At 58.4% G+C, this 22,717-nt stretch overlaps 2 protein-coding genes across 3 annotated transcripts in view; both read left to right on the top strand.

Moving 5' to 3' along the window:
* Positions 1 to 4,691: 4,691 nt before the first annotated feature.
* Positions 4,692 to 7,486, top strand: SFTPC (surfactant protein C). The gene is made up of 6 exons (XM_054578778.1): positions 4,692 to 4,847; positions 5,554 to 5,712; positions 6,074 to 6,196; positions 6,455 to 6,565; positions 6,941 to 7,087; positions 7,279 to 7,486. The coding sequence occupies exons 1-5, from the start codon at positions 4,806 to 4,808 to the stop codon at positions 7,076 to 7,078; spliced, it is 573 nt and encodes a 190-aa protein (XP_054434753.1). The 5' UTR covers positions 4,692 to 4,805; the 3' UTR covers positions 7,079 to 7,087; positions 7,279 to 7,486.
* Positions 7,487 to 8,341: 855 nt separating this feature from the next.
* The window catches only part of BMP1 (bone morphogenetic protein 1), a 38,725-nt gene continuing 24,349 nt past the window's right edge, over positions 8,342 to 22,717 (top strand). The window contains exons 1-8 of one of the 2 annotated variants that reach the window (XM_054578959.1): positions 8,342 to 8,533; positions 16,075 to 16,197; positions 18,695 to 18,859; positions 18,989 to 19,106; positions 19,401 to 19,579; positions 20,257 to 20,362; positions 21,829 to 21,953; positions 22,497 to 22,612. In XM_054578959.1, coding sequence (XP_054434934.1) covers positions 8,380 to 8,533; positions 16,075 to 16,197; positions 18,695 to 18,859; positions 18,989 to 19,106; positions 19,401 to 19,579; positions 20,257 to 20,362; positions 21,829 to 21,953; positions 22,497 to 22,612 — 1,086 coding nt within the window. In that variant the 5' untranslated portion in view covers positions 8,342 to 8,379. The remainder of the gene's footprint in view (positions 8,534 to 16,074; positions 16,198 to 18,694; positions 18,860 to 18,988; positions 19,107 to 19,400; positions 19,580 to 20,256; positions 20,363 to 21,828; positions 21,954 to 22,496; positions 22,613 to 22,717) is intronic. The other variant, XM_054578958.1, reaches the window with a different exon arrangement.

Genomic DNA, 22,717 nt, shown 5'->3' on the forward strand with positions numbered 1-22,717 from the left:
GGTGTGTGTGTCTGTGTTCATATGTTTCCACAGCCCGTGAACAGAATGTGCCTTTGTGTCTGAATAAGCTGAAAGGGGACAGTCGTCCCCGGAGCTGGAGCGGGAATGTGTGGCATCCTGGAACATCTCTCACTACCCAGCCACAGCCTGCTGGAGCTCGGGAGAGCTTGGAAGTTTTCTTCCACCTTTGTTTAACAAAAGAGGAAGCTGAGGCCCAGACCCCCAGGAAAGGAGCCAAGCTTGACATCACACCTACTGTGTGCTGTGGACTCTACCTGCTTAACCTCTCCACCTTCTGAGATGGATGATATTAGTCCCTTTTGCAGATAAGAGAAGGGAGGCCCGTAGTACGAGGAAAAGGAAGTGACAGAGCAGGGGTTAAACCCATCCCACCGCGAGGGCCCCAGCCCTCCTCCCTCACGGGGGGCTGTTCAGAGTGCGGCCCAGGAAGCCCAGGGGCCCTCGAGAACCTTCCAGGCCCTGCTTGAGGTCAACACCATTTTCCTGTTAATGGGAAGACATCATTGGCCCTTTTCACTCCCACCCTCTCACAGAGTGCCCTGGAATTTTCCAGGGGCTACGTGCTGCACCTTCTATTAGGCCAGAAATGGGAGAAATTTGTAAAAATGTAAAACAATGACACTTTCCTATTTCTTTTTGCTTTGTAAAATAGCTAATTTCACTAAAAATATGTTATGTTGTAACATATAATGGCTTCATTGCTGCTATTTTAATTTAATTCATGAATATTTTAGAATTTCTCAGTAAGCGTCAGTATGGTAAATATTCTATTGATACACATAACCCACATAAAGAAAAGTTCTTCAGAGTCCTCAGTACTGTTGAAGCTCTATACCATGAGAACAGCTGCTCTATACCATGTCACCTCCGGGGGGGGGCAGCGATCACGGGGGTGCCTGTCCCAAGAGCTCCCAGGTACAGGACACGAGGAGGCTGGAAGTCAGCCGGCTGGGCTCCCTGTCCTGTGGCCTTTCCACACTGGCCCCAGAACCCTAGGCCTCTGCATTTAAGATGCTCCCCTGCTGTCCCCAGCCTCTGCCAGCAGGGGATTCTCTGGTCTGAGTTCAGTCCATGCCAGGGATGCCCCTACCCTTTGATGCCGCCCACTTGCCACTGCCCGTCCGGCTGCCCGAGCTGCCCCCCCCCATGCCAGTGCGTGGGAGGACAAGCAACGGGGGTGGGAGGGTGGCCGGGCAGCTGGGCAGCCACCCCCGCTCGTCCCTGGCACGGCTCTGCCCAGGACACAAAGAGCAGAGTGAGCCCTGTCCCACCCCTGCAGCTGAGGGGCTGGAAGGAGGGAAAAGGAGACACACACAGGAGGAGTGGCTACCACGGGGCTCTCCGCAGCACGGTTCTCAGCGGCTCTAACCCAGACAGGAAGGGGGCGCTGGGCCCTGCTCTTCGCTAGTGAGAGCGGTGCCCTGGGAGGTGAAGATAATGATAATCGTGACAACAGCTTGGAGGGGGCCCAGGACAGGCGGTACCAGTCCCATTTCACAGATTAACACTTGAAAGCCTAGAAAGGCAGCATGAATCCCTCGGGGTCCCAGAGCCGGCCAGTGACGCTCTGAGACCTCCACATACGGAAGGAATGAACTATTGACCTCTTGCGAGGACTCCCTCCTGTCGGGCGATGACAGCCCCCCTCATGTTGGGTGATGACAGTCTTATCATTGACTGTAATTACATACTGGCCCTGTGCATGCTCCTTGCCCCGCAGCAGGTACAAAGAAGCCTCAGAAATGCTTGATCCCAGGGAGGGTCACGTGGCTGGCGGCCAGGCTGGGAAGATAAAAGCACCCACGGAGCTGATGAAAACGACAGTGCGTGCTAAGTGGCAGGTGAGCGTGCAGCAGGGAGCCCGGGAGGTTTTGGAGGAGGAAGGCGGCACCATGGGCTGGGGCGGTGAGGTCACGGCAGGGGCATCCTTGGGTCCTGCTTGGCCTTTTAGGGTAGGTGGTATTCAGGGAGTTGGAGAGGCTTTGGGGGTGGGCTTTCCCAGAAGGAGAAATGGCCTAAGTAAAGGCCGCGAGATGAGAAGGCCGCAGCCAGAAGGCTGGGGTGTGGGGCAAGGGGACAGCTACACATGCCTGGTAAAAGGTCCCTCCTTCCTTCCTTCTCCAAGGTTCCTAAGACCTCTCCCAGGTTTGTGCCAGCGTCTGAGTGTCCTCCATGAAACTGGAGGGTGTCATTCCTTTCCAACCTCCCAAGAGGCTGAAACAGGTTAAAAAAAAAAAAAAAGAAAAAGAAAAAAGAGAAGAAAAGAAAAGGACTACAGGCTTATGAGAACCAGAGCCTAAGGGCGGCCTGCAGGGGAGACCGAAGACCCAAGAGCAGAGGCTTCTCCCCAAGGAAGAGCCCCATTTCCCCATGACGTCCTGATGGCAAGCCCTACACCAGCGCCTGCTCCGGGCGCGCCCCACAGCTGGACTGGGTGGCCCCCAGACATGCCCATGGGGACCCCGAGATGCCTGCAGTTATCCCCGGCTCTCCCGCTGGCCTGCCGCCCACCTGGCATAAGCCCAGTACGGGTGAGTCAGCCCATGACTCCCAGTGTTGCCAGGACAACCGGGGGTGGCAGCGGGGGGCCCCGGGGGTGGGCCCTGCACGCAGCTGTCTCCCGCATCTGGCACCTGCACACAGCTGAGAGGATCCTCCCCCTCCCTGCCCCTCCATCCTCCTCTTTCACTCCTCCTAGGACACTTGCTGCTAAGGCTTAGGCAAATATTTAAAGGGCTGGTTGGAGGGTGAGAAGGGTGGTGGGAGCAAACATTTCCTTCCTTCTCTCTTCCTCCCACCCCGGCTACTCAGGGGCTCTCAGCCCAGATGCCATGCTGTTGTGCAACCCGGAGGCCGAAAGCGCTCCAGGGGCCGAGGGGGCTCTTGTGGGGAGGGGGAACCTGCCAGGGCTGGAGAGTTGGGGGTCCCCTCCCGATTAAAGGGCCAAGGTGTGAGGGAGCCCCCAGGTGACAGAAATTGGGGCGAAGTGTTGGAGTTACATGATAAGGAAGATAAGGGAGTGAGACCAAGGGAGGAGCAAGGTGCGGGGACTTAGACGCTCATGAAAAAACTCAGAGGCGAAGGCGCCGGAGAGCGTGTCCCCGGCCCCCGCAAGCAGAGGGCAACCTGTGGGAAGGGTGCCGCCATTATCACGATGGAGCCACAGAGGTGGCTTTGGGGAAAGAGGAGGAAGAGAGAGAGGGGAGAGGAGGCCCACGGAGTGGATCCTGTTCGGGTGAGAAGTGTTCTCAGGGCGGATTTAGGATTAGAGGGAATAAAAGGAGGCGCACTGGGACGAGGGCGAGGGTAGCACCTGGCAAGTGGGCTGAGTCGCGGACAATGGGTGGGAGCCCTCGTTGGCCACATCCAGCTCTGCGAGGCCCTCTGGGAGGCAGGAAGACCGCGGCAGGCATGGGGTCTGCTATTAAAGGCTTCAGCCTGATCTGTGAGAGTCGTTTGCCGTTCACTTCACCCAGAAGACCCCACAGAATCATGCAAATCAAGAGGCTCCAATCTTCACGTTTACTTTAAAAATGTTCATGAAACTGCCCATGCCACCAAGGGTATGAATATCCAGAAGCAACCAAGTATCTGAAGGACGTTAGTTGACAGAAGCACGTGGGCCATTCTGTCCTCACGATGGTGGAGCTGGTCGGTGTGACCGGGCCAGACAGTGGGGCTGGACACAGAGAGGTGGCCCAAAGGCAGCGCTGAGTGGATGCTGCACACCCTTCAAAATGCAGAGGTGGCTGAACTGAAGGGTTTGGGTGCAGCCTCTCCGGTCATGGAACGCATCCAGGTGAACAAGGCCCTGAGACGGGGCATAAAACTTACAGAGCTCCTGGGCAGATGACCCCTCACGTGAGCTCCCCCGACACACGGAGCTGATCCTTCCGGAAAAAGAACAGATTGTTCCTAAACCAGAAGAGGACATTGCCCAGAAAAACAAAAACAACAACAACAAACATCCCAGAAGAAACCGAAGAACCAAAAACATAAGGCCCAGGAATAAATTCAGCATCAAATAAATGCAAATTAAATCAAAGCAGGGGAAAAAAGCCTTCAAGTTTCAAACTAACCTGTAGCAAAGAATGAAAAACCTCCCCTTGGTAAATAGGAATCGGTAACCAGAGGGGACAGAGCTTTCGGCATCTGAAGAGGACGGCAGGGGGCAAGTCTGTGGTTAGGAGGGAAGCCTGGGAGACAGCGGGTGGGGCGGGTGGGGTATTAGAAATGAAACCTGCCCCTCCCAGGTTGAGCCCCCCGCCGTGCCTCAGCAGCGCCCTCTCTGGGTCCTCAGGTACTCTCTCCTCCCTCCCCTTCCTGGGGCTCATTCCTATGCTGAGGGGACATTCTGTCTGGAAAAGTGATGGACTCCCCACGGGGTCCGGCTCTTGGCTTCCTGAGAGGTTTGGCCTGGCAGAAGAACAAGAAAAGCCACAGGACCGCAGGGGCAGGTGCCAGCAAGAGAGGCGGGCACGCCAGGAAGACACCATGAGGAGAGGCACCGATTGATTGCCCAAGGGCAAGTTTGCTCAGCTCACCCAGCTTTGCCCTTGCGGGGGCCAAGAGGACTCCTGTGTCAGGCCCAAGGGCCCTTAGGCGCTCTTGCAGCTGGCTTATCAGGGCCTCGGTTCTTGAGAGCCAGGAACAAACAGGCTTCAAAGCCAAGGGCTAGCTGGCAGATGGGGGCCGGGTCCTTCACCTCTGTCCCCTCTGCCTACTGCCACATATAAGGCCCTAGTCACATTAGCAGTTGAGGAGGGAAAGGTGCGTGCAGCAAGATGGACGTGGGCAGCAAAGAGGTCTTGATGGAGAGCCCGCCGGTGAGTGCGATTGTGTGTGTGGTATGAGCGCGCACGCACATGGGTGGTGGGCCCTGTCTCCTCTGACCGGTCTCCTCATCCAAATGCATTCACCCAACCAACCTAGAACGGCGCCGAGTTAGGGCAGAGACATCCACCGCTAAGACAGAGTCCCTCGGGGGGAGAGGCGTGGCCCCCAATGATTCCAGCGCAAGGGCTGAGCACGGCCTCAGAGGTCGGCGGAAAGAGCTGAAGACGACACGGAGTAGGGAGCCATTACCTGGGAGCTCACAGGAAGCGCCACAGAGAAAATGACATTTGAGCTGGCTCCGGAAGTGGAAGCAGGAGCTGCTGGGTGGAGAAGGGGGGCACTGCAGGGAGGAGGGTGGTAGGTGTAAAGGCGCGGAGATGTGACAGAGCGCGGACCACCTGAGGTACGGAGAGGGACTGGGCATGGCTGGGGAGCCAGGGGTCTGGAGGAAACGGCAGGGGGTGTTACTGGTGAAACAGGCTCTTCTGGGTCTCTCCAAGCCGGACCTCACTTCTAGCCATCTCTGAGTCTGTTGGGATTCAAGGCACCTCTTCCAGGAAGCCTCCTCTGATCTTATCCCTCCTCTGCACGTCCACAGCATTTGCTGCCCAGCCCTGGGAGGGTGTGGGTGTGCAGGGAGGAGAGGGGGCGCCCTCATGACTGCCCACCTGTCCCCTCTCTGTCCCACCACATCAGGACTACTCAGCAGCGCCCCGGGGCCGGTTCGGCATCCCGTGCTGCCCTGTGCACCTCAAACGCCTTCTCATCGTGGTCGTGGTGGTGGTCCTCGTCGTGGTGGTGATTGTAGGGGCCCTGCTTATGGGTCTTCACATGAGCCAGAAACACACTGAGATGGTGAGCAGGCCTGGGCAGGGCGGGCAGCGGGTGCAGGACCTGTTAGGGAGGCCGGCTGGGGGCGCTGGGCAGATAGCGAACTGCCCAGGAGGAAGGAGAGGAGGCGGCAAGGGGCACCTCGTGGAAGGAGAGAGGCAGGGGCAAGGTGGCAAACCTGGCCTGGGCTTTTCCACCAGGCCCCTGCCCCGCCCCACAGCGGACAGCCTGCTCCCTCCAGCACCTGGTTCCACTCAGCCTCTCTGAGCTCTCAGGGAAGAAGGGACATTTGAGTGCATTTAAGTACAAACGATGGAGGGTGGGCATGGGCACCGAAGGGACAGGTGGGGAGAGCAATGCCAGGCAGCACTGTGCCCTCCCCCAGGTCCTAGAGATGAGCATTGCGGGGCCAGAAGCCCAGCAACGCGTGGCCCTGAGCGAGCGTGCGGGCACCACAGCCACCTTCCCCATCGGCTCCACCGGCATCGCCGCGTATGACTACCAGCGGGTGGGTACGCCTGGACTCCTGACCTGGGGCCTGGGGGACCAATGACCAGATTCTCCTAGACCCCTCGGCTGTGCCACTCCCTACACATGCATCTCTCCTCATTCCCCTGCCCTTCTGCCTCCCGTGGATGTGCCTGCACCTCAGCTTTCAACATGGCTCTTGCCTGTGCCCAACCTAGAGGGAGATGGCTCAGGATAAGGGGTAGAGGGCGAGCAAGGCAGGGCCTTCCTGAATGAACTCGGGGGTCCCTGTGCCCAGCTCCTGATTGCCTACAAGCCGGCCGTGGGAACCTGCTGCTACATCGTGAAGATGGCCCCGGACAGCATCCCCAGCCTTCAGGCTCTCACTAGGAAACTGCAGAGCCTCCAGGTGGGTGTGAGCGTGAGAAGGAGTGGCTTGTCTCCCTCCCAGGGCCGCTGGGAGGAGCATTTGAGACGGTGGCTCTGTGTCACCTGTAAAGCCCTGCTCCTGGTGGGCGGCCAGGTGAGTGCCCCTCTCTAGACTCACCTGCGCCACGCGTACCCCACCTATTCCCCAGCCCTGCCCCAGCGCCCCACCACCAAGCTGCTGGTCTCAGCTGAACCCACGGCCACTTGGGGGCTTCTGACCTCAGTACAGCCCCTGTCAACTGGTGAGGAAACCGAGGCTCAGAGGGGTTGACCGACACGCCTGAGGTCCTGCATTAAGGGCTGTGGGTGAGACAGCAACTCAGTTCCCAGGTTCCAGGTGACGTGCTCTTTCCAGGTCAAGCCTGCAGCGCCTCCCTCGAAGCTGGGCCAGGAGGAGGGTCGTGATACCGGCTCAGTGTCCTCCAGGAGCCTGGGCTTCCTGGGTCCCACCCTGAGCACTCTGTGTGGCGAGGTGCCCCTCTACTACATCTAGGAGCCTCAGGTGAGCAGGTGTAACCGCCAGGGCACCAGTGCCCAGGAGGGCTTGAGCCACCTTGCCTTGTCAGCTGGCCTGGCCCAGGGGGAGCCACTGAGGCCCGCCACCTAGGGAGATCAGGGGAGGGAAGGTCCACAGACATTCCCCTGCCTCCAGTTCCTCTCCCTCACAAAATAAAGTGTTTCTTTGCTTCACAGAACCTGTGGAAGCCTAAAAGGGACGGAAAGCTCCCTGAGCAAAGGGTTTTCGGCAAACAAACAGGAAGCTGCGCCTGCCACCCCATAGTGACCAGCCCTGGAGAAGGGGAGCTGTGGGGAGAGGTGGGAGCCAGTAGAGGAGAGGTGGCCCCTAGGGGCCAGGGGGGCCCCATCACAAAACAATAAAGCAGCCTGACTGAAAAACAAAGGGTGTCCCCCTTTTCTCCTCCCAGACACCCTCGGTCCTGCTCTTGGTGGGGGCAGGCGAGGGGAAGGGCAGGGCCCTGGGGAGCAAAGGGGGCTTTCCCGTTCTCCCCGTCCCAGGGTGCTGGTGGAAGTGGGGATCTGGGAGCGATCTACGGGCTCTAGGCGCCCTCCAGTGGTGTCTCCCGAGGGAGGGCGAGAGGCAGACAGAACTCCAGGACAGGGACCGAGGTGTGAGAGAGCGAGAAAGGGAGAGACCGAGGGACGCAGGCTGAGAAGCAAGGGCAGGGACCTAGGAACGAAGCGAGCAAGAGGCGGTGCGAGCGACCTGACTACGTGTCCCGCACCGTGGGGAGCTCGGGCGGGGCGCGCGCGGGAGAGGCGCCGCTAGAGGGCGGCTGGCGGGGGCGGCATCCCGGGGCGCGCACCCTTCCCCAGCCCGCGTCCCGCGCCCCGGCCGCCCAAGCCCCTTCCCAGTGCGGGCCGGGTGTTCGCCTTCCCCGCCTCAGCTGGCGCGCGGCCGGGGCCGGCCGATCGCGATCCCGACCCCGAGGGGGCCGAACTCCCGGCGAAAACCCGCCCCCCAGCGAGCTCATTTCCCTGAAGGGGGGGGCGAAGGAGGGAGGGAGGGAGGGAGAGAAGGAAGGAGAAAAAGAAGGAAAGGGAGCGAGCCGGGAGCGGGCGGCCGAGGGGCGGGGGACAGGAAGGAGGGCGGCGGGCGCAGGGAAGGAGAGAGGTGGGGAGCGCGGGGGGGAGCGGCAGGCGGGGAGGGAGCGCCGCCCCCTCGCCTTTGGCGCTCCGCTTCCCCTCGCCCGCTCCCGCGTCCGGGCGCGACCCGCCGCCGCAGCCGCCGCCGCCAGCGCGCCCGCCGTCGCCCGCGCGCCCGCCGCCGCCAGCATGCCCGGCGTGGCCCGCCTGCCGCTGCCGCTGCTGCTCGGGCTGCTGCTGCTCCCGCGCCCCGGGCGCCCTCTGGACTTGGCCGACTACACCTACGACCTGGGCGAGGAGGACGACTCGGAGCCCCTCAACTACAAAGACCCCTGCAAGGCGGGTAAGCGCCCCCTCCCCGCGGCCTGCGGGGCGCGAGTGCTGGCGCGGGCGGGCCGGGCGGGAGGCGCGAGCGGCCGGGGTTCGGGTGGGGGAGGACGGTCCGGTGTGGGAAGCCGGGAGCTGCCTGGTTGGCAATGCTGTGGGGAACAAAAGAAGGAGGGAAAGAGGGAGGGGAAGTTTGGGGGACTTTTAGGACTGAACTTTTGCGCTGCTTGTGGAAGCCTCTGCCTCCTGTCTTCCCAGAGGATTCCTGGGGGTAAGCTCCCTGGGTCCCGAGAGGAACCTGCGGCCAAGGAGGCTTTTCCTCCTTCAGGAAACTTTTCTGGGAAAACTCCCCTGAGAGAGGGAGGGAGAGAGAGACAGGCAAGGAGAGAGCGCGAGCCTTCCCCTTCTTCTCCCTAGTGTCTGGCTCCAGACGCTGGTGTTTTCCAGCGTGTGTATCTGGGCTGCCCGGGTCTGCACATCTGTCTCCTGGGTACGGGGTGGCCCGCATCTCCAAGGAGCAGGTCTCCGGAGGCCTCCCCCGCAACGCAAGCGGAAGAAAAGTTTTTCCAGGGGTCCTCTGAGATCACACGCCCTGGGTGTCTCATGGTCCCCACCAGCGCAGCCGCTTTCTAGGACGCTGAGGAGACAGCTGTCAAAGTCAGAGAAGCCAGTGCAGGAGGGGGACTCATCTCTGCCCTTGTGGGCCAGGGGCTCCCACCAAGGCCAAGCTGGGGGAAGAGGGGAAAACACAGAGAACTCAGACCGGTGTATCAGCTCTCTCAGTCCACAGGCACCGGAGGGTTATTAGCAGAGGTCAAGGCCTGCAGAGTGTGTGTGTGTTCTTTACACATGAAGACCCTGTGTAACCCCTTCACTCCTGCTAGGCCCAGGGGGGTCCTGCCCCTGAACTGACCAGATGGCCAGGCACTCCGGCTGTTTGCTTGATCCCATGACCCTGAACAGGCAGCCTGGGAGGAGAACACACAGGGCACAGGATAGCAGAACCTGTCCTCAACTTCCTGCCTCTGACTTCAGCCTGTCCCCAAATAGCCAGAGGCAGGGGCACGGCTCCTAGGCTCCTAGGAGAGCCTGTGTATGGCACAAGGGGTTGGGGGGCAGGCTGCTGGAACCCTGACCCCCCGGAAACCCCTCTTTGGGTGGATGGATCACAGCGAACTGCAGAATAGGAGCCCTTTCTTGGAGGAGGAGGAGAAACCAAATCCCTCTGCCCTTCTTTCTCCACCCCTGCTGGGCTGTGGCTAAACCACGGAGTTAGCTGTCATCTTACTCACTGGGCTTGGGGTGGGCATGAGGCTGGGTGGACAGAGCATGGGCTTTGCAGGCTGTCAGTCCCGACCCACAACTCACTGGCTGTACCACCGTCGGAAGGTTAACTAGCGTCTGTGACCTCCGCTTTTCTCACCTGTAAAGTGGACTGATAACACACCTTTCCACTGAGGGGATGGTAAGGGTTAAAGTGAGAATGTGTAGAAAACACTGATGAGTGCTTAGCACACACCAAATAAATAATAAACGAGCACCAAAGAAATGTTAGCTGTCTACCCCCGTTTCCTCTGCCTCACACCCTCACTTCACTTTTCTCAGAGCACGGACTCGGGTTCAGGAAAAGAGTGCCTTCTGGACCCTGTCTTTGTGTCATTTATTCCTTCCACTGATCTAATATGTGTAGGCCCTGGGCTTGATGTTGTGGGAGGTACAGAGACGTGTAAGGCATGGCCCCTGCCCTCAGGGAGCTTACAGTCCAGGAGGGGACAACACATGGGGAAGTAGCCAGCAGCACGAACCGGGATTCATACGTGCCACCTTCGAGGGGAAAGGCCCCAAAGGCTCAAGGCAGCCCCCAAGGTGGTGGTGGAGGAACAGTGATCACAGCAGGCTAGAAAGTTTGGGGGGCTTCATGGAGGAGGCAGGCAGGGGCAAGGCCTAAAAAGATGGCTGGGAAGTCAATCTGATCTATTTCACTACTAGTTGGAAGCTGGGAGTGATTTTTTCAGAGCAGCAGGAGGCTGAGGGCTTTATCCCCAGTCTCAGATTTCATGCTAGGGTGGGGCCGTTGAGTTGGAACTTCAAACAAGGGTTCTGGAGAAAGCTCTCCACCAGGGTGAAGTGAGGCTGGTGGGGAGCTAGGCCAGGCCTGGGGGTGGCTGAGAGAGCCCAAGGGCCTGACAAGGCCAAGACTCAGGGTCAGATCAGGCCTCCCTCCTGGGTGTGACTGGGGCAGCTCTGCCTCCCTCCATCCTGACTCCTTGAGACCCCACCGCCACATCCTCGAGCCTCAGGTCCCCAGGCTCTTGTCCCCATGTCTCCCCCTAGGCCTTGCCTGTTGCCCCCTTGGATCCCTGGCCCCCGGGTGTTGGAGGTGACAATGGCCGCTGGCTTCCCAGGCCTCCCTCCTTTTACTGTGCTTTGCAGATGCTGCGTTCTTTCCACATTGAAAGTTTGTGACAACCCTGTGTCAAGCAAGTCATCAGTGCCATTTTTCCAACAGACTTGGATGATGGTTGGCATTTTTTAGCATTAAAGTATTTTTAATTAAGATATGTATGTTATTTAGAGACAACACTTAATAGACTACAGTGTAGTGTAAACAAAACTGTTACAGGCACTGGGAAACCAAAAAGTTCGCTCTGTTGTGGTGGTCAGTTCATTGCGGTGGCCTAGAAGCAGGCCCGCTAAGTCTCCGAGGCTGCGTGTACTCCCCCTCGGTGCACCCGGTGTGCCTGCTTACTCGCCTGGCTCACTTGATCCTCTTCAGCTCCCTCCTCCTCTTCCTCCTCCTCCTCTTAGGGAGGACCAGTGAAAGCCCAATCAACTCCCCTGGTTCACCTGCACTCTCTCAGGACCGTCAGGCCACTTCATTTGAGGTCCCCTTTTGCTGCTGTTGTCAGAATTACGGTTACTGTGGCAGAAAGGGCAACATTCAGACCCCTGATACCCCAGAGAGGTTCCTGGGTCTCCTGGGCGAGGCCGGAGCAATGGGCAGGGTGCGAGCTGGTCTTTGTGTGTGTGCTGGGAGCTGGTTACAGCAAGACCCCCCCGCCCCCCGCTCTGCTTGCCCAAGGAGATTGCAAGTCCTGATTTCTTGTATGCTAGTTGCCCAACCATCAAGAGGGTCCTTCCCTGAGATTCCCAGCTCCATTTAGCTGCCCCAGGATTGGCAGTGACCCTGAGGGCTCTGGGAGAGATTTGGAGGCAGGAATTGGGACCCAGTTGCTCCCCTAAGCGGAGAAGCCATGGGACGGCTCCCCAGCCAGCGAGGACTTTCCTTTGGCTGCACTGGCAGCTCAGAGGCCTGCTTTGGGAGGTGCAGCGGGCCAGGAGCTCACAGCCCCCATCACCAGCCTCACCCCAGGAGCCTTAGGCCCAGGCTTGGGTTTCAGGGACCTCCAGGGAATAGTTTCCAAGCTCAGGATGCTGAGAAGCAGTCCTTCCTCTCGCCAGACCACATTCCCCCTCCAGACACTCTGCATGAGTCACCTACCCACTTATGCCCCTGCTCCCTGAGTCACCTTCTCTTTTAGGTGCCCCAAGGGGGGAGGAAAAGACAGTCTCCCTGGGCTCCAGATGAAGCGGGACCAATAGGACTCCCCAGGAAGAAGGAACTCTCAAATAGTCTAGTTTCTCCAGAGATTTGGGGGGAAGGATGAGGGAGTAGAATGGGCTAGTCCTCGCGCCACTAGGGGCCCCCTAAGGATATCCAGAGGGATAGACTAATTATCTGTATCTGTCACCGAACGCAGGTCCGACTGCCTGCCGCTACCAAAGCCAACACTGGAGACGCAGGTGTAAAGGAAAGTGGTTTATTTTCACCTGCTGGCCCCCTGGAAGATGGGGACTCACGTCTCAAAGCCCATCTCCCCCTCTCAGCAGGGGCAGAGGTTTTTTATAAGGAGGGAGGGGGAACAGAACAAAGAGATCAAGAGAGCAGGTTGAAAGGTTCTCTAGGTGCAGAAGAGCACAGTCCCTTCCGATAATGCAAAGCAATGGTCTGGCGTATGTCATCCTGGTTTGTCATTCTGGCTCCATGGTTGAAGGTCAGCAAGTCTTTCAGAGCTGGGATGCCTGAAGGCCTGAGTCTGTATCTTTTGAAGTTAGTTCCTAGAATTCTTGTACAAACATGCTGTTCATCTGCAAGCTTCATACTAGTCAGAGTCCTTACTCACAAAAACAATGTCACAAGAATGGTGGGGTGGGTCACAATTTCCCACCATTACAGTTTTCCAATGTTGCATGTCTGTCTGTCCATCCACCCCCTCCCACACACACTCTTTCTAAAGGCACCCTTCTCCTGTGGTGGCCTGGCCTATGGAATGGGGTGTGCACGCACAGTTATTTGGGCGTGTGAAAAGTCTGGGGCTTACATAGGGAGGTAATTGAGTGTGTTTTTGCACGTTTGTGGATGTGCCCTTGCTTTATGGGCAGGTCTTTTCAACTATCCGCATGGGTATTCCTGAGCGCATGTGCAAATATGCGATTAAGTACAGACGGACACTTGTGGGACCTTGAACCTGCCCTGCCCCCGCCAGAAGCTTGCATTTTGGTGATGGAACCTGCGTATGCTGGGTACGCATGGTGTTGGGGTTTCCTCACGCCAGACAGCTCCCCTCCCTCCCCCCAGAAGGAGGTGCCTTGCGACACACCAGGGGAGGGGACTGTGAGGTCAAGAGGCCAGCCTGAAGGATGGGCACATGGGGACCGGTGGGCTCCCTTCTGTCCCCTTCTACCCCTGGGATCTGGCCATGGAGCAGCCATGAGTGCTCCTGGCTGGTGTACGGCCAGAAAACAAAACAAAAACTTGATTCCATGTTGAAAATAGCTACCACCCTGCCCCTACCCCTGACCCCAGGGCCTTTCCCACATAAGGAAGGGAGTCCTGACTCCACAGCATCCAGCCCCCTGGAGTCCCCAGGGGGAATCCCAAACGGGCAGGGCCCTCAGGCCCAGCTGGGCCATAAGGCTCTCCAACCCACGGTTCCCACGCATTCTTCCGTCATGACATCCCCACCACAGGGCGCCGGCTCACAGATGCGCTCTGCCGCCAGCCCTCCACTCGCCCGGCCCTCCTCTGTGCCCTGGTCGCACCGGCCAGCGCAGCCCGGGGTTCTGCTGCCGAGCACTCGGGGCTTCCCTCGGCCAGAGGCCACCGTGGGTGGAGCAGTGTGCCCTCAGAGAGCGGAGAGCTGGAAACGGAGGGTTGGAAGAGTCTCTTTGACTTGTCAGCTGGAAGTAGCTAAGTTAGGCTTCAAAGATGGATCTGTCTGATTCCAAAGACCTTGCTCTTTGCTGCTATGTCCAAAGGGGAATCTAAATGTCCAGCCACGTGTGCAATGGTGATGTCTGTGGGCGTGGGTGCGTGAGCCTGGAAGTGCAGTATCTGCAAAGGCGCCACGTGTGCAAAGGTGTGGGGGTGTTTGTGTGTTCTGGGAGTGCCTGTTTGAAGATTGGCATGTGGAGACGCCCCACTGCCTCCTTGGGATGCACCTCCCATCCCTTGTCCTTGAGAAGGCCACTTTTCTTTGCATCAGCTGAGAAGTGTCTTCTGTTGCTGTCCCGTCGGTTGCTGGGCCAAGGCCACCGAAGGGTAACGTGTTAAGTAAGAGGATCTTTTTCATGTGGTGGAAGAGGTACTGGCCCATTTACTGGCTGGTGACCTTGGGCAAGTCATTTCCCCTCTTAGGCCCAAGTATTCTCATCTCTAAAGGAAGGGAGGTGGCCTGGAATCTAGCCGCCGGGCTCTGTTTCCATAATTTATAGTGGAATACTCCTAGGCAGATGCGTGGCTGCAGTGCGGCTTAACGGACATGAACCCGGTGGCCAGGATTAAATGAATTCATTAACGTGAAAGTACTTGGTCAACTAGAAAATGCCACATCAGTTTCAGCGGACATTTACGTAAGATGTTACTACTGCTGCTGTTCCTGGCTTGATGGGTTTGGAACATGCTGTGGGTTAGTGTGCATTGGAGCTTGTGCGTGTGTGTTGTTAGGACTGTCTGTGACTCTGTGTGTGTGTGTGCGCGTGTGCGTGTGTGTGTGTGTGTGTGTGTGTGTTTTGGTGGAGGAGTGTGTCTGAGAGGCTATTTTTGTGTGTACATACTTACAATATGACTTCTACAGAAGTAGTGAACTTGAGTGCAGGCAGCACTGGACGGTGAGCAGGAGGCGTGAGTTCTGAACCCAGCCTGCCTAGTGCCTAGCAGCCTGGTCTTGGTGAAATCATTGCATTTCACGGCCTCAGTTTCCGTATCTGTAAAAGGGAGCGTTGGCCTAGATGACTGCCGGAGTCACTCCCACATCCTGTGGATCCACCTCTAGGTCACAGCTACCGGAGGGTGAGGGTCTGTGAGCATGTGTCCACGGGCCCAAAGAATATCACCATGATACATCACTCGGACAAGCGTTGTCCCGTGCCCCTACCTCTCAGGGCAGTGTGGGCACAGCTCGCGTGTGCAGGGATGTTTCTGTGACTTAGAGGAGCTCTGTTTGATGGCGTAGGTGTGGATGTCACCCTCTGTCTGTCCCCATGGGTCTGACTCTGTGTGTGTGTGCATCCACCCAGCTGGCCATCTGCAGGGGAGGAACCTGTGCGTGTGCAAGGCCTCAAGGTTAAAACAACTCGTGCCGTGCTGCCCGCCAGGCCTGGGAAGCCCGGGATGAGAAGCAGATGTTTCCAGGGGGGAGCTGCTCTCCGCTCCGCCTCCTGCACCCCCCGCCCCCGGCTCTGCATGAAGCTCGCACTCGAGCTCCTTCCAGGGCGCCCGGCTCTGCGGCCTGTGTCTCCGCTTGCTCCCAACTTCTCAAAAGAGCAGATAGACTGCTTGGCCCATCTCTCCAGAGACACCTCCCCCAGCTTCAGAAATCAAAACCGCCTACTGGGAGCTCTCCTCCAGCCCTTTCTTCCTCCTGAAGGGACCCTGAGACTTCGAGGAGAGGTGGCTTGAGCGCCAATAAACCTTTCCTCCTGGCTGGGAAGCTCCCGTCACGTGTCCTGGTTTCCGGAAGTTCCTATCTGTCCCGCTTCTTATTCCTGGCCTCCCCTCATTATAACAAACGGCATGTTGTGGAGTGAGTACTACGTGTTTGACACAGTGCCGAGCTTATGGGCCCATAAAGTAGACACTTTGTCACCTGACCTCCTGTTTTCTTCATAGCACCCATCACTGCCTGGGATTCTTGAATTTGGTATCTGTTTACTTGCGTGTTGTTGAAGGGTAGCTCCGCACAAGCAGGGACCTCATCTGTTCTTGCTAATCGCTGGAGTGGTACCTGGCCCCCGGTGGGTACTTACTAATGCTAAAGAACGATGGAATCAATGATGTGACTGTGTCTTCTGGAGCTAATGGTCTGGTAGGGGCTGGGCATCAGCTTTGTCGGGATCCCAACTGAGAAGGAAGCACGAGTCTCCCAAGGGATCCCCAGAGACGGACCCGCTGCCCTTCTGCCTCAGGGTTTGGAGTAAAGTTGCCGTGGGGGCTTGCGGCTGTCAGTGCTGAACGGGAGGACTAACTCAGCCCCTGGCCTCTTGTTTTCTCTCTAGTTGCCTTCCTCGGGGACATCGCCCTGGACGAGGAGGATTTGAGGGCCTTCCAGGTGCAGCAGGCCTCGGATTTCAGACAGCGTGTGATCCGCAGGTCTTCCGTCCAAGCTGCAGGCGCACCGGGTACGGACTGGCCCTCCCATGTCCCAGAAATGGGTTCCAGAACTGGAGAAACAGGGACCCTCCCGGCTTCCTGGGACCGAGGCTGTGAGCTTGAACCCAGTGTGAGGGCTTGTCTTCTCTGTGGCATCTTTCTCCCTCCCCTAGAGGAGCGGCAAGTGCAGACATTCCCAGGAGCTAAGAACCGCCATTCTTTTTGCGCACAATTTACAAAGTACTTTCAAAGGCATTATATAACTTGACTGTCCCCAACCACCTTCAAAGGTCTGTGTCAGGACAATTCTCGCTTTATAGATACAGACACTTAGGTTCACGGCGGTCTCGTGACTGGCCCAAAATCATAAAGCCAGTCAGTGGCGGAGCTGGGGCAGGAACCGAGCCTCTCGCTCCCAGTCCGGGGCCCTTCCCTCAGCACTGCAGTCCCTCCTGGCTTTTTCTTCGGCTTCCACTTTGCAAGCTTCTCTGCAGCCTTTAAGGCCCGTCTTAAGAGCCTCCCTTGTGACCACTTCACCAACAGCCCCCAAGACATGACTGTGCTGCCGTTTTCCGTGCCCTCCCTGCTCTGCACGGACAGGGCAGCGCCTCGCTCGCTGCACCACGCTGCAGCGACTCGTGTGCGTGCCTGTCTTCCCAACCAGAGTCGAAGCTCTGCAAGGTCTGGGATGGGTCCTCCTTAGCACTGGAGGTGGTCCAAGCACCTGGCACTGTGAATGGGCGAGGGGATGGGAAGAACGAGGTCTGGGATAGCTCGGCTCTGTCCAGCCCACTCACTGCCCCGGAGCATGGTCCTGCCCACGGGTAGCTCTCCAATTGCCACAGGGTGCGGGTGCGCACGTGGGGCTTGTTCTGGGCCCACTCTGGTGGCACCAGGCAGTTGTCTTGTCCATCAGGAGGAAGGACCCTGGCACCAGCAGCCTTTGGCATGAGGGCCAAACTGCCCCACAGAGCAGCCGGCACTGGGGGGTGACCTGGGGTTTGGTAACGGGCAAGGCTTGCTAGACCTTAGCGGGGACTGGCAGACATGGTACAGGGGGAGGGCAGAATGCTGGAGCTGGGTCCCTGGGCTGCCATTGACCCACCACGTGACTTTGGGCAAGTCTTTGGCTTTAGTTTCCTCATCTGTCAAACGTAGATAGTGACACTCACCCAGTTTGTCCCAAAGAGCTCCTGAGTCAAACGAAAACATGTATTTGAGCATACTTAAAGAAATACCAAGTTATGCATGCAACACCAGTACGAAGGTTTATCAGGTGAGGAGGGGACATTTCCCAGGCACACGTCCCCACAGTTCCTAGGAGGAGAGTGCAGCATCGTTCTCCTTGTCCATTCAGGCCACCCTGTCTCTTTGTGGTAGCTGTGAAGGGAGCTGCAGAATAACCTTACAGTCTCTATAAAGTCACCGAGGACCCTGAATTAGCCAACACTGAGCCATTACTCCTAGGAGAAAGATGGTTAAGTTTCTGCGGGCCTCTGGTCACAAAATTTTCATAACTCCTCAGTGCGTGGCCCTGTCTCATGTGCATTTCTGTTTACAGACACCTTTGTAATAGATGGTTGATTCATTGACGTTGAACTCATGGCCAACGGCACTATGACTCAGGCCCGACCGAAGCTTATCTCACGCATGTATTTTCTCTATAGGGCACATCACAGCCCTCTTGCACATATGAACACTAGACAGCAGTTCACTGCAGGGCGGGGTGGGTGGGGCCGGGGAGCCATCTTAAACAGCAAAATCACCAACAGAAAAAGTGCAAAAATGCAGAAAACATGGTACTAAGTAGACTGAAAAACATACTTGTTTACGTAGCAGAGCTGAAGCAGCCTCGGCTGGGAAGGTGTGCGCTGGGGACTCCAGTTTTCACTGCTCCGTGCAGTCTGCGAGTGACCACGGCAGCTGAGGGAACTGGGGGTACAGAAGCAGCCACGCCGAGACTGGTGTTTATACCTCCTAACTCGTAAATTACCTGTGTACCTGTCTCATTTCCTCTATCAGCTCGTGTAGTGCATACTCCCTAATGACAAAATCAAAGTCTTCGTCATAGCTGAATCACTCTAAGAATCTAATATGGTGCTTTGCTCTTTTTAGACTCTCAGTTACGTATTTTTAATTATCTTAAATGCCTATGAAAACTGAGTAACCAAACAAAAAGGGGAGGGGTGGAATAAATGTTTAACCCTAGAAGTTGCAAATCAAATAAAAACAATGAACCTCAATCTAGGAGATAAACAAGAAGTATTATTTATAAAAGTAAATGTAGATGTGGTCTAAATGGTGGATAACTCTCTACTGTTGAACTCCGTTTTAAGTTAAATTTCAAATAAAATTGTCTCATCCACACTTTTAAAAAGAAAAGCTAAGGGCACCAATTTGCAGTTACAGATAAAGTGTAATGAGTGGGTAAATATGGAATCCCCCAGAATGAGGATTGATTATAAATTGTTTCCCCCACCCCTCCTTTGTTCACCTGCTGCCAATGTCTCATTCTTTGGATTCCAGGAAACTCCTCTGTGCGCAACTGCCAGCACGCCAGCGGGCAGCCTCTGAGGAGAAGCCCAGGGAGGGGGAGAGGCAGGTCCCGGAGCCGGCGGGCAGCGACGTCCAGGCCTGAGCGTGTGTGGCCTGATGGGGTCATCCCCTTTGTCATTGGGGGAAACTTCACAGGTGAGCCCAGCCCTGCCCTGCCTCCTGGTAAGAGCAGTACCGTCTGCCTGTCAGGCGGCAACTCTTGAGCGGTGGGTGGAGGCAGGCCACCTGGACAGGGCGACAGCCTGGCCTCTCCCGCCCTGGCAGGCAGCCAGAGGGCCGTCTTCCGGCAGGCCATGAGGCACTGGGAGAAGCATACCTGCGTTACCTTCCTGGAGCGCACTGACGAGGACAGCTATATTGTGTTCACCTATCGACCATGCGGGTGAGCAGGGGCCCCTGGGCACTGCACCCTCCGCCATGGCCCGACCCCACGTTCTGCCCCGGGCACTCCAGCTGCCCCATCTGGGCACAGCCCTGGGTCATCTGTTCCCTCCTGCCTCGGGGTATCTCCCCAGGAACCCCAGCTGTGGCTGTGGCCCCAGCTCACAGCCCGCCGTCCGCTCAGGCCCCGCCCCCTCCCCTCTGCTCCCCGCCCCCCTGGCAGCCTAGCCCGGCCCCTGAGTGGATGCACTCCCCCAGCTCGGGACCGCCCCCCTGAGCTGGCCCCGCCCTCCAGGTGCTGCTCCTACGTGGGTCGCCGTGGCGGGGGCCCGCAGGCCATCTCCATCGGCAAGAACTGTGATAAGTTTGGCATCGTAGTCCATGAGCTGGGCCACGTCATCGGCTTCTGGCACGAGCACACGCGGCCCGACCGGGACCGCCATGTCTCCATCATGCGGGAGAACATCCAGCCCGGTATGCACTTCGACCCTAGGGGGTGGGGTGGGGCGGGGCGCCGTGGCTCCTGCCCCAGCCTCCTCTCCCAGGCCCCTGCTGGGGCAACAGCCTCTCCTTCCAGCCATCACCTTTGGGATCATCTGATCCCAGCCCTGCCCAGGGCCCTGGTTGGTCCAGACCGTGCCCTCACAGGTCCAGGTCCTGCACACAGGGACCCAGAGCAGCCAAAACCCAGCTGGTCTTCAGGATGGGGCTTGGGAAGGGGTCAGCCCACCTCCCCATGATGCCCCCGCCTTTCTCTTCACTGTTGCCTAATCTTTCTCTTTGACTCTTCTTCCCGCTGAGGGTTCTCTCCCCTTTCTCCTAGCTGCACTGCCTCCCTCCCTTCCTGTTTCCTCCCTCTCTCCCAGGCCTCCTCCACTTTTCACCGCTTTCATCTGGCTGTGGTTCTAGAAATGGGTGCTTCCTTTCCATACTCCCTCGGGCCTTCCCTGCGGCAAGTCCTCCTTCACCCCTCCCCTCTGCTGGACACTCTTCTAGAGGCCTGCCCCTCCCCCAGGCTTCCCTTGGCTGCCCCCCCGGACCCTCAGGTAGGGGGGCACCTCTCAGGTACAGGGAGGACCCTGTTTCCCACCCTGCATCCCACACAGACCTGCCCTTCCCACCCCCCACACCCTTTTTCCTGGTCTTCCCAGGGCAGGAGTATAACTTCCTGAAGATGGAGGTCCAAGAGGTGGAGTCCCTGGGGGAGACCTACGATTTCGACAGCATCATGCACTACGCCCGGAACACGTTCTCCAGGTGAGGGACGGTCCAGGCCCCTGCCCAGCTCTGTCCAGTGTGGGCCTCCCACTTTGCACCACGCTGCCCTGCTGGGTAGTCAGCGAGGATAAGAGAGGGCCCTGGGCAGCCGCAGCCCCCGCCCCACAGAGGACCCATGGGTGCTGCCTGTTTTGCCGCCCCCTTGTACGTGGGCCCATGGCAGGGCCAGGACTCACAGGGCCTGGGTTCCTCTCCCAGAGCTGTGCACGCTGACGGCGCCATGAGGCTGAAATGCAGCCGCTCTGCGAGCCGTGCTGCGCGGTGGCCCTGGAGCGGTGTCCGCCCGAAGGACTAAGGGTATCCCTCCTCTGAAAACTGAAGGGGGACACGTTTTTCTAATGGGAGCACCCTCGTGTCATCTGTCTGCCTTTTTCATAACTGGCTAATTTACACAAAACCTGGCTCCCGCCCTGGACCAGCCCCTCACCGCTCACTAGCACATACGCACCTCCTCTTCTTTATCCTGGGCCCAGGTCCCCAAAGTCAGAGCCGGAACCTGGAGGTTGCGGGCCCGCCTCCCCCACCCCAGCTTCCTGTTAGCCTAGCGTGGGAACCGGCCTGGCCTCCCCACGCTTCTTCCGCTCAGGCCCTCTCCATGCCTGGCTCTCCCCTCATCCTCCGTCTCCCGCCTGCCCTGCCCCGGGCAGCCGCCTGCCCCCGCTCCACAGTCTTACTTCTCTTACTTCCAGACTCGTTCCTCTGCCTCCAGACCTGGGGGACAGAGACCAAGGAGGGGTGGTGAGGTCATCCTGCCCCCACCCCCACAGCCCCCCACCCCAGACATTTCCCACCACATCCCTCCCCACCCCCTGCTGAGTCCCACCCAGCCAGTGTGAGTCAGGAGCCCTGGGGAGGTGGAGGGCTGCCTGCCTCTCCTCCTCCCAGATGGCAACACCCAGGCTCTCGAAGGCAGGAACTAGGACGGGAGACACTGATGGGTCAGGCGGGAGCTGGCGGGTCTGTCCCCAGGGTCTGGTCTGGCCACAGTGGAACTTGCCCTTTGGCCTTGTCAGAAGCAGCCGTGCCAACGGGATAAAGCATTGGCACTGGGTCATCCTGGGAAAAGCGCGGCCAGGGCCGAATCAGCCCAGGAGCTGCAGGAACAGGGGCTGGGTGGGGCTGGAGACACGTCCAGAGCTCCCTAGTGCTGGGAGTCAGGGCCAGACTGAGCTGGGCACCAGTGGGTCCCCAGGGCATCCTGGGCCTGTGTTCCCGACCTCCCAAAGTGTTCCTGGGGCTCCCCCAGCCTCCTGTGGTGTGGCTGCCACGGAGCAGGGTGGCTGCTGGTCAGTGGGCAGCATAATGACATGGTGAGATGTCTCCACCCGTCCCTGACCCCGCTGAGGAATGTCTGGGCTCTGGCAGGGTCGCGGCCCTGGGTGCGCACAGGCGCGCCTGCCCTCCTTCCGCCAGGTCCTCACCCAGGTCCGGCTCGTCCTCCGCAGGGGCATCTTCCTGGACACCATTGTTCCCAAGTACGAGGTGAATGGTGTGAAACCTCCCATTGGCCAGAGGACCCGGCTCAGCAAGGGGGACATCGCCCAGGCCCGCAAGCTCTACAAGTGCCCAGGTCGGGGCAGGGAGGGACGGGCCGGGGTGGAGCGGAGGGCAGGGCCCCAGGCAGGCAGAGGCCAGGCCCTGGGACCGAGAAGGTCAGAGCTGTGAGTCTTAGAGGAGGCCTGGTAGGGGGGGCCCCGAGCGGTGGCCAGTGTTCGAGTTACGGACCGAACTGGGGCTAGGATCACATGATGAGCCACCCACCTTCTGAGGATCTGGGTGTGTGAGGGGCACCACGCGCAGGCAGTGGGGAGAGCAGAGCAAGTCTCAGGAAGTGAGGAAGAGTGAGGACCACCAAAGGAACCTGACCTTAACTTGGGATCCTAGTTGCCTTGACAACAGGGCATCTTGCAGGACTAGGTGGAGAGGTAGGACTGTGTGAGCTTATCTCTGAGAAGGAGGTGGATCTTAAAGGGACAGGACCACCCCAGATGCCCCCCGTCCTCAGCCATTTTCCTCTCCTGCAAGGGTGCCAGGGCTCAGGGCGGGGAAGCCAGAAATTTGGGGGGATTGAGCCCCTGCAGCCAGCCCCCCAGTTATTTCCTTTCCTTGACAGCCTGCGGAGAAACCCTACAGGACAGCACAGGCAACTTCTCCTCTCCTGAGTACCCCAATGGCTACTCCGCCCACATGCACTGCGTATGGCGCATCTCCGTCACACCTGGGGAGAAGGTAACTGAGCGTCCCCTCCTCTGCGAGGGCCGCACGCGGTCAGTGTGGCTGTGAGTGGCCTATCTGGGGGCCGTAAACCCATCCACCTCACAAGAATGACGCAGC

Source organism: Pteronotus mesoamericanus, unplaced genomic scaffold, assembly GCF_021234165.1.
Source record: "Pteronotus mesoamericanus isolate MK-2021 breed Mesoamerican mustached bat unplaced genomic scaffold, CSHL_Meso_final contig_502, whole genome shotgun sequence".
Lineage (NCBI taxonomy): Eukaryota > Metazoa > Chordata > Mammalia > Chiroptera > Mormoopidae > Pteronotus > Pteronotus mesoamericanus.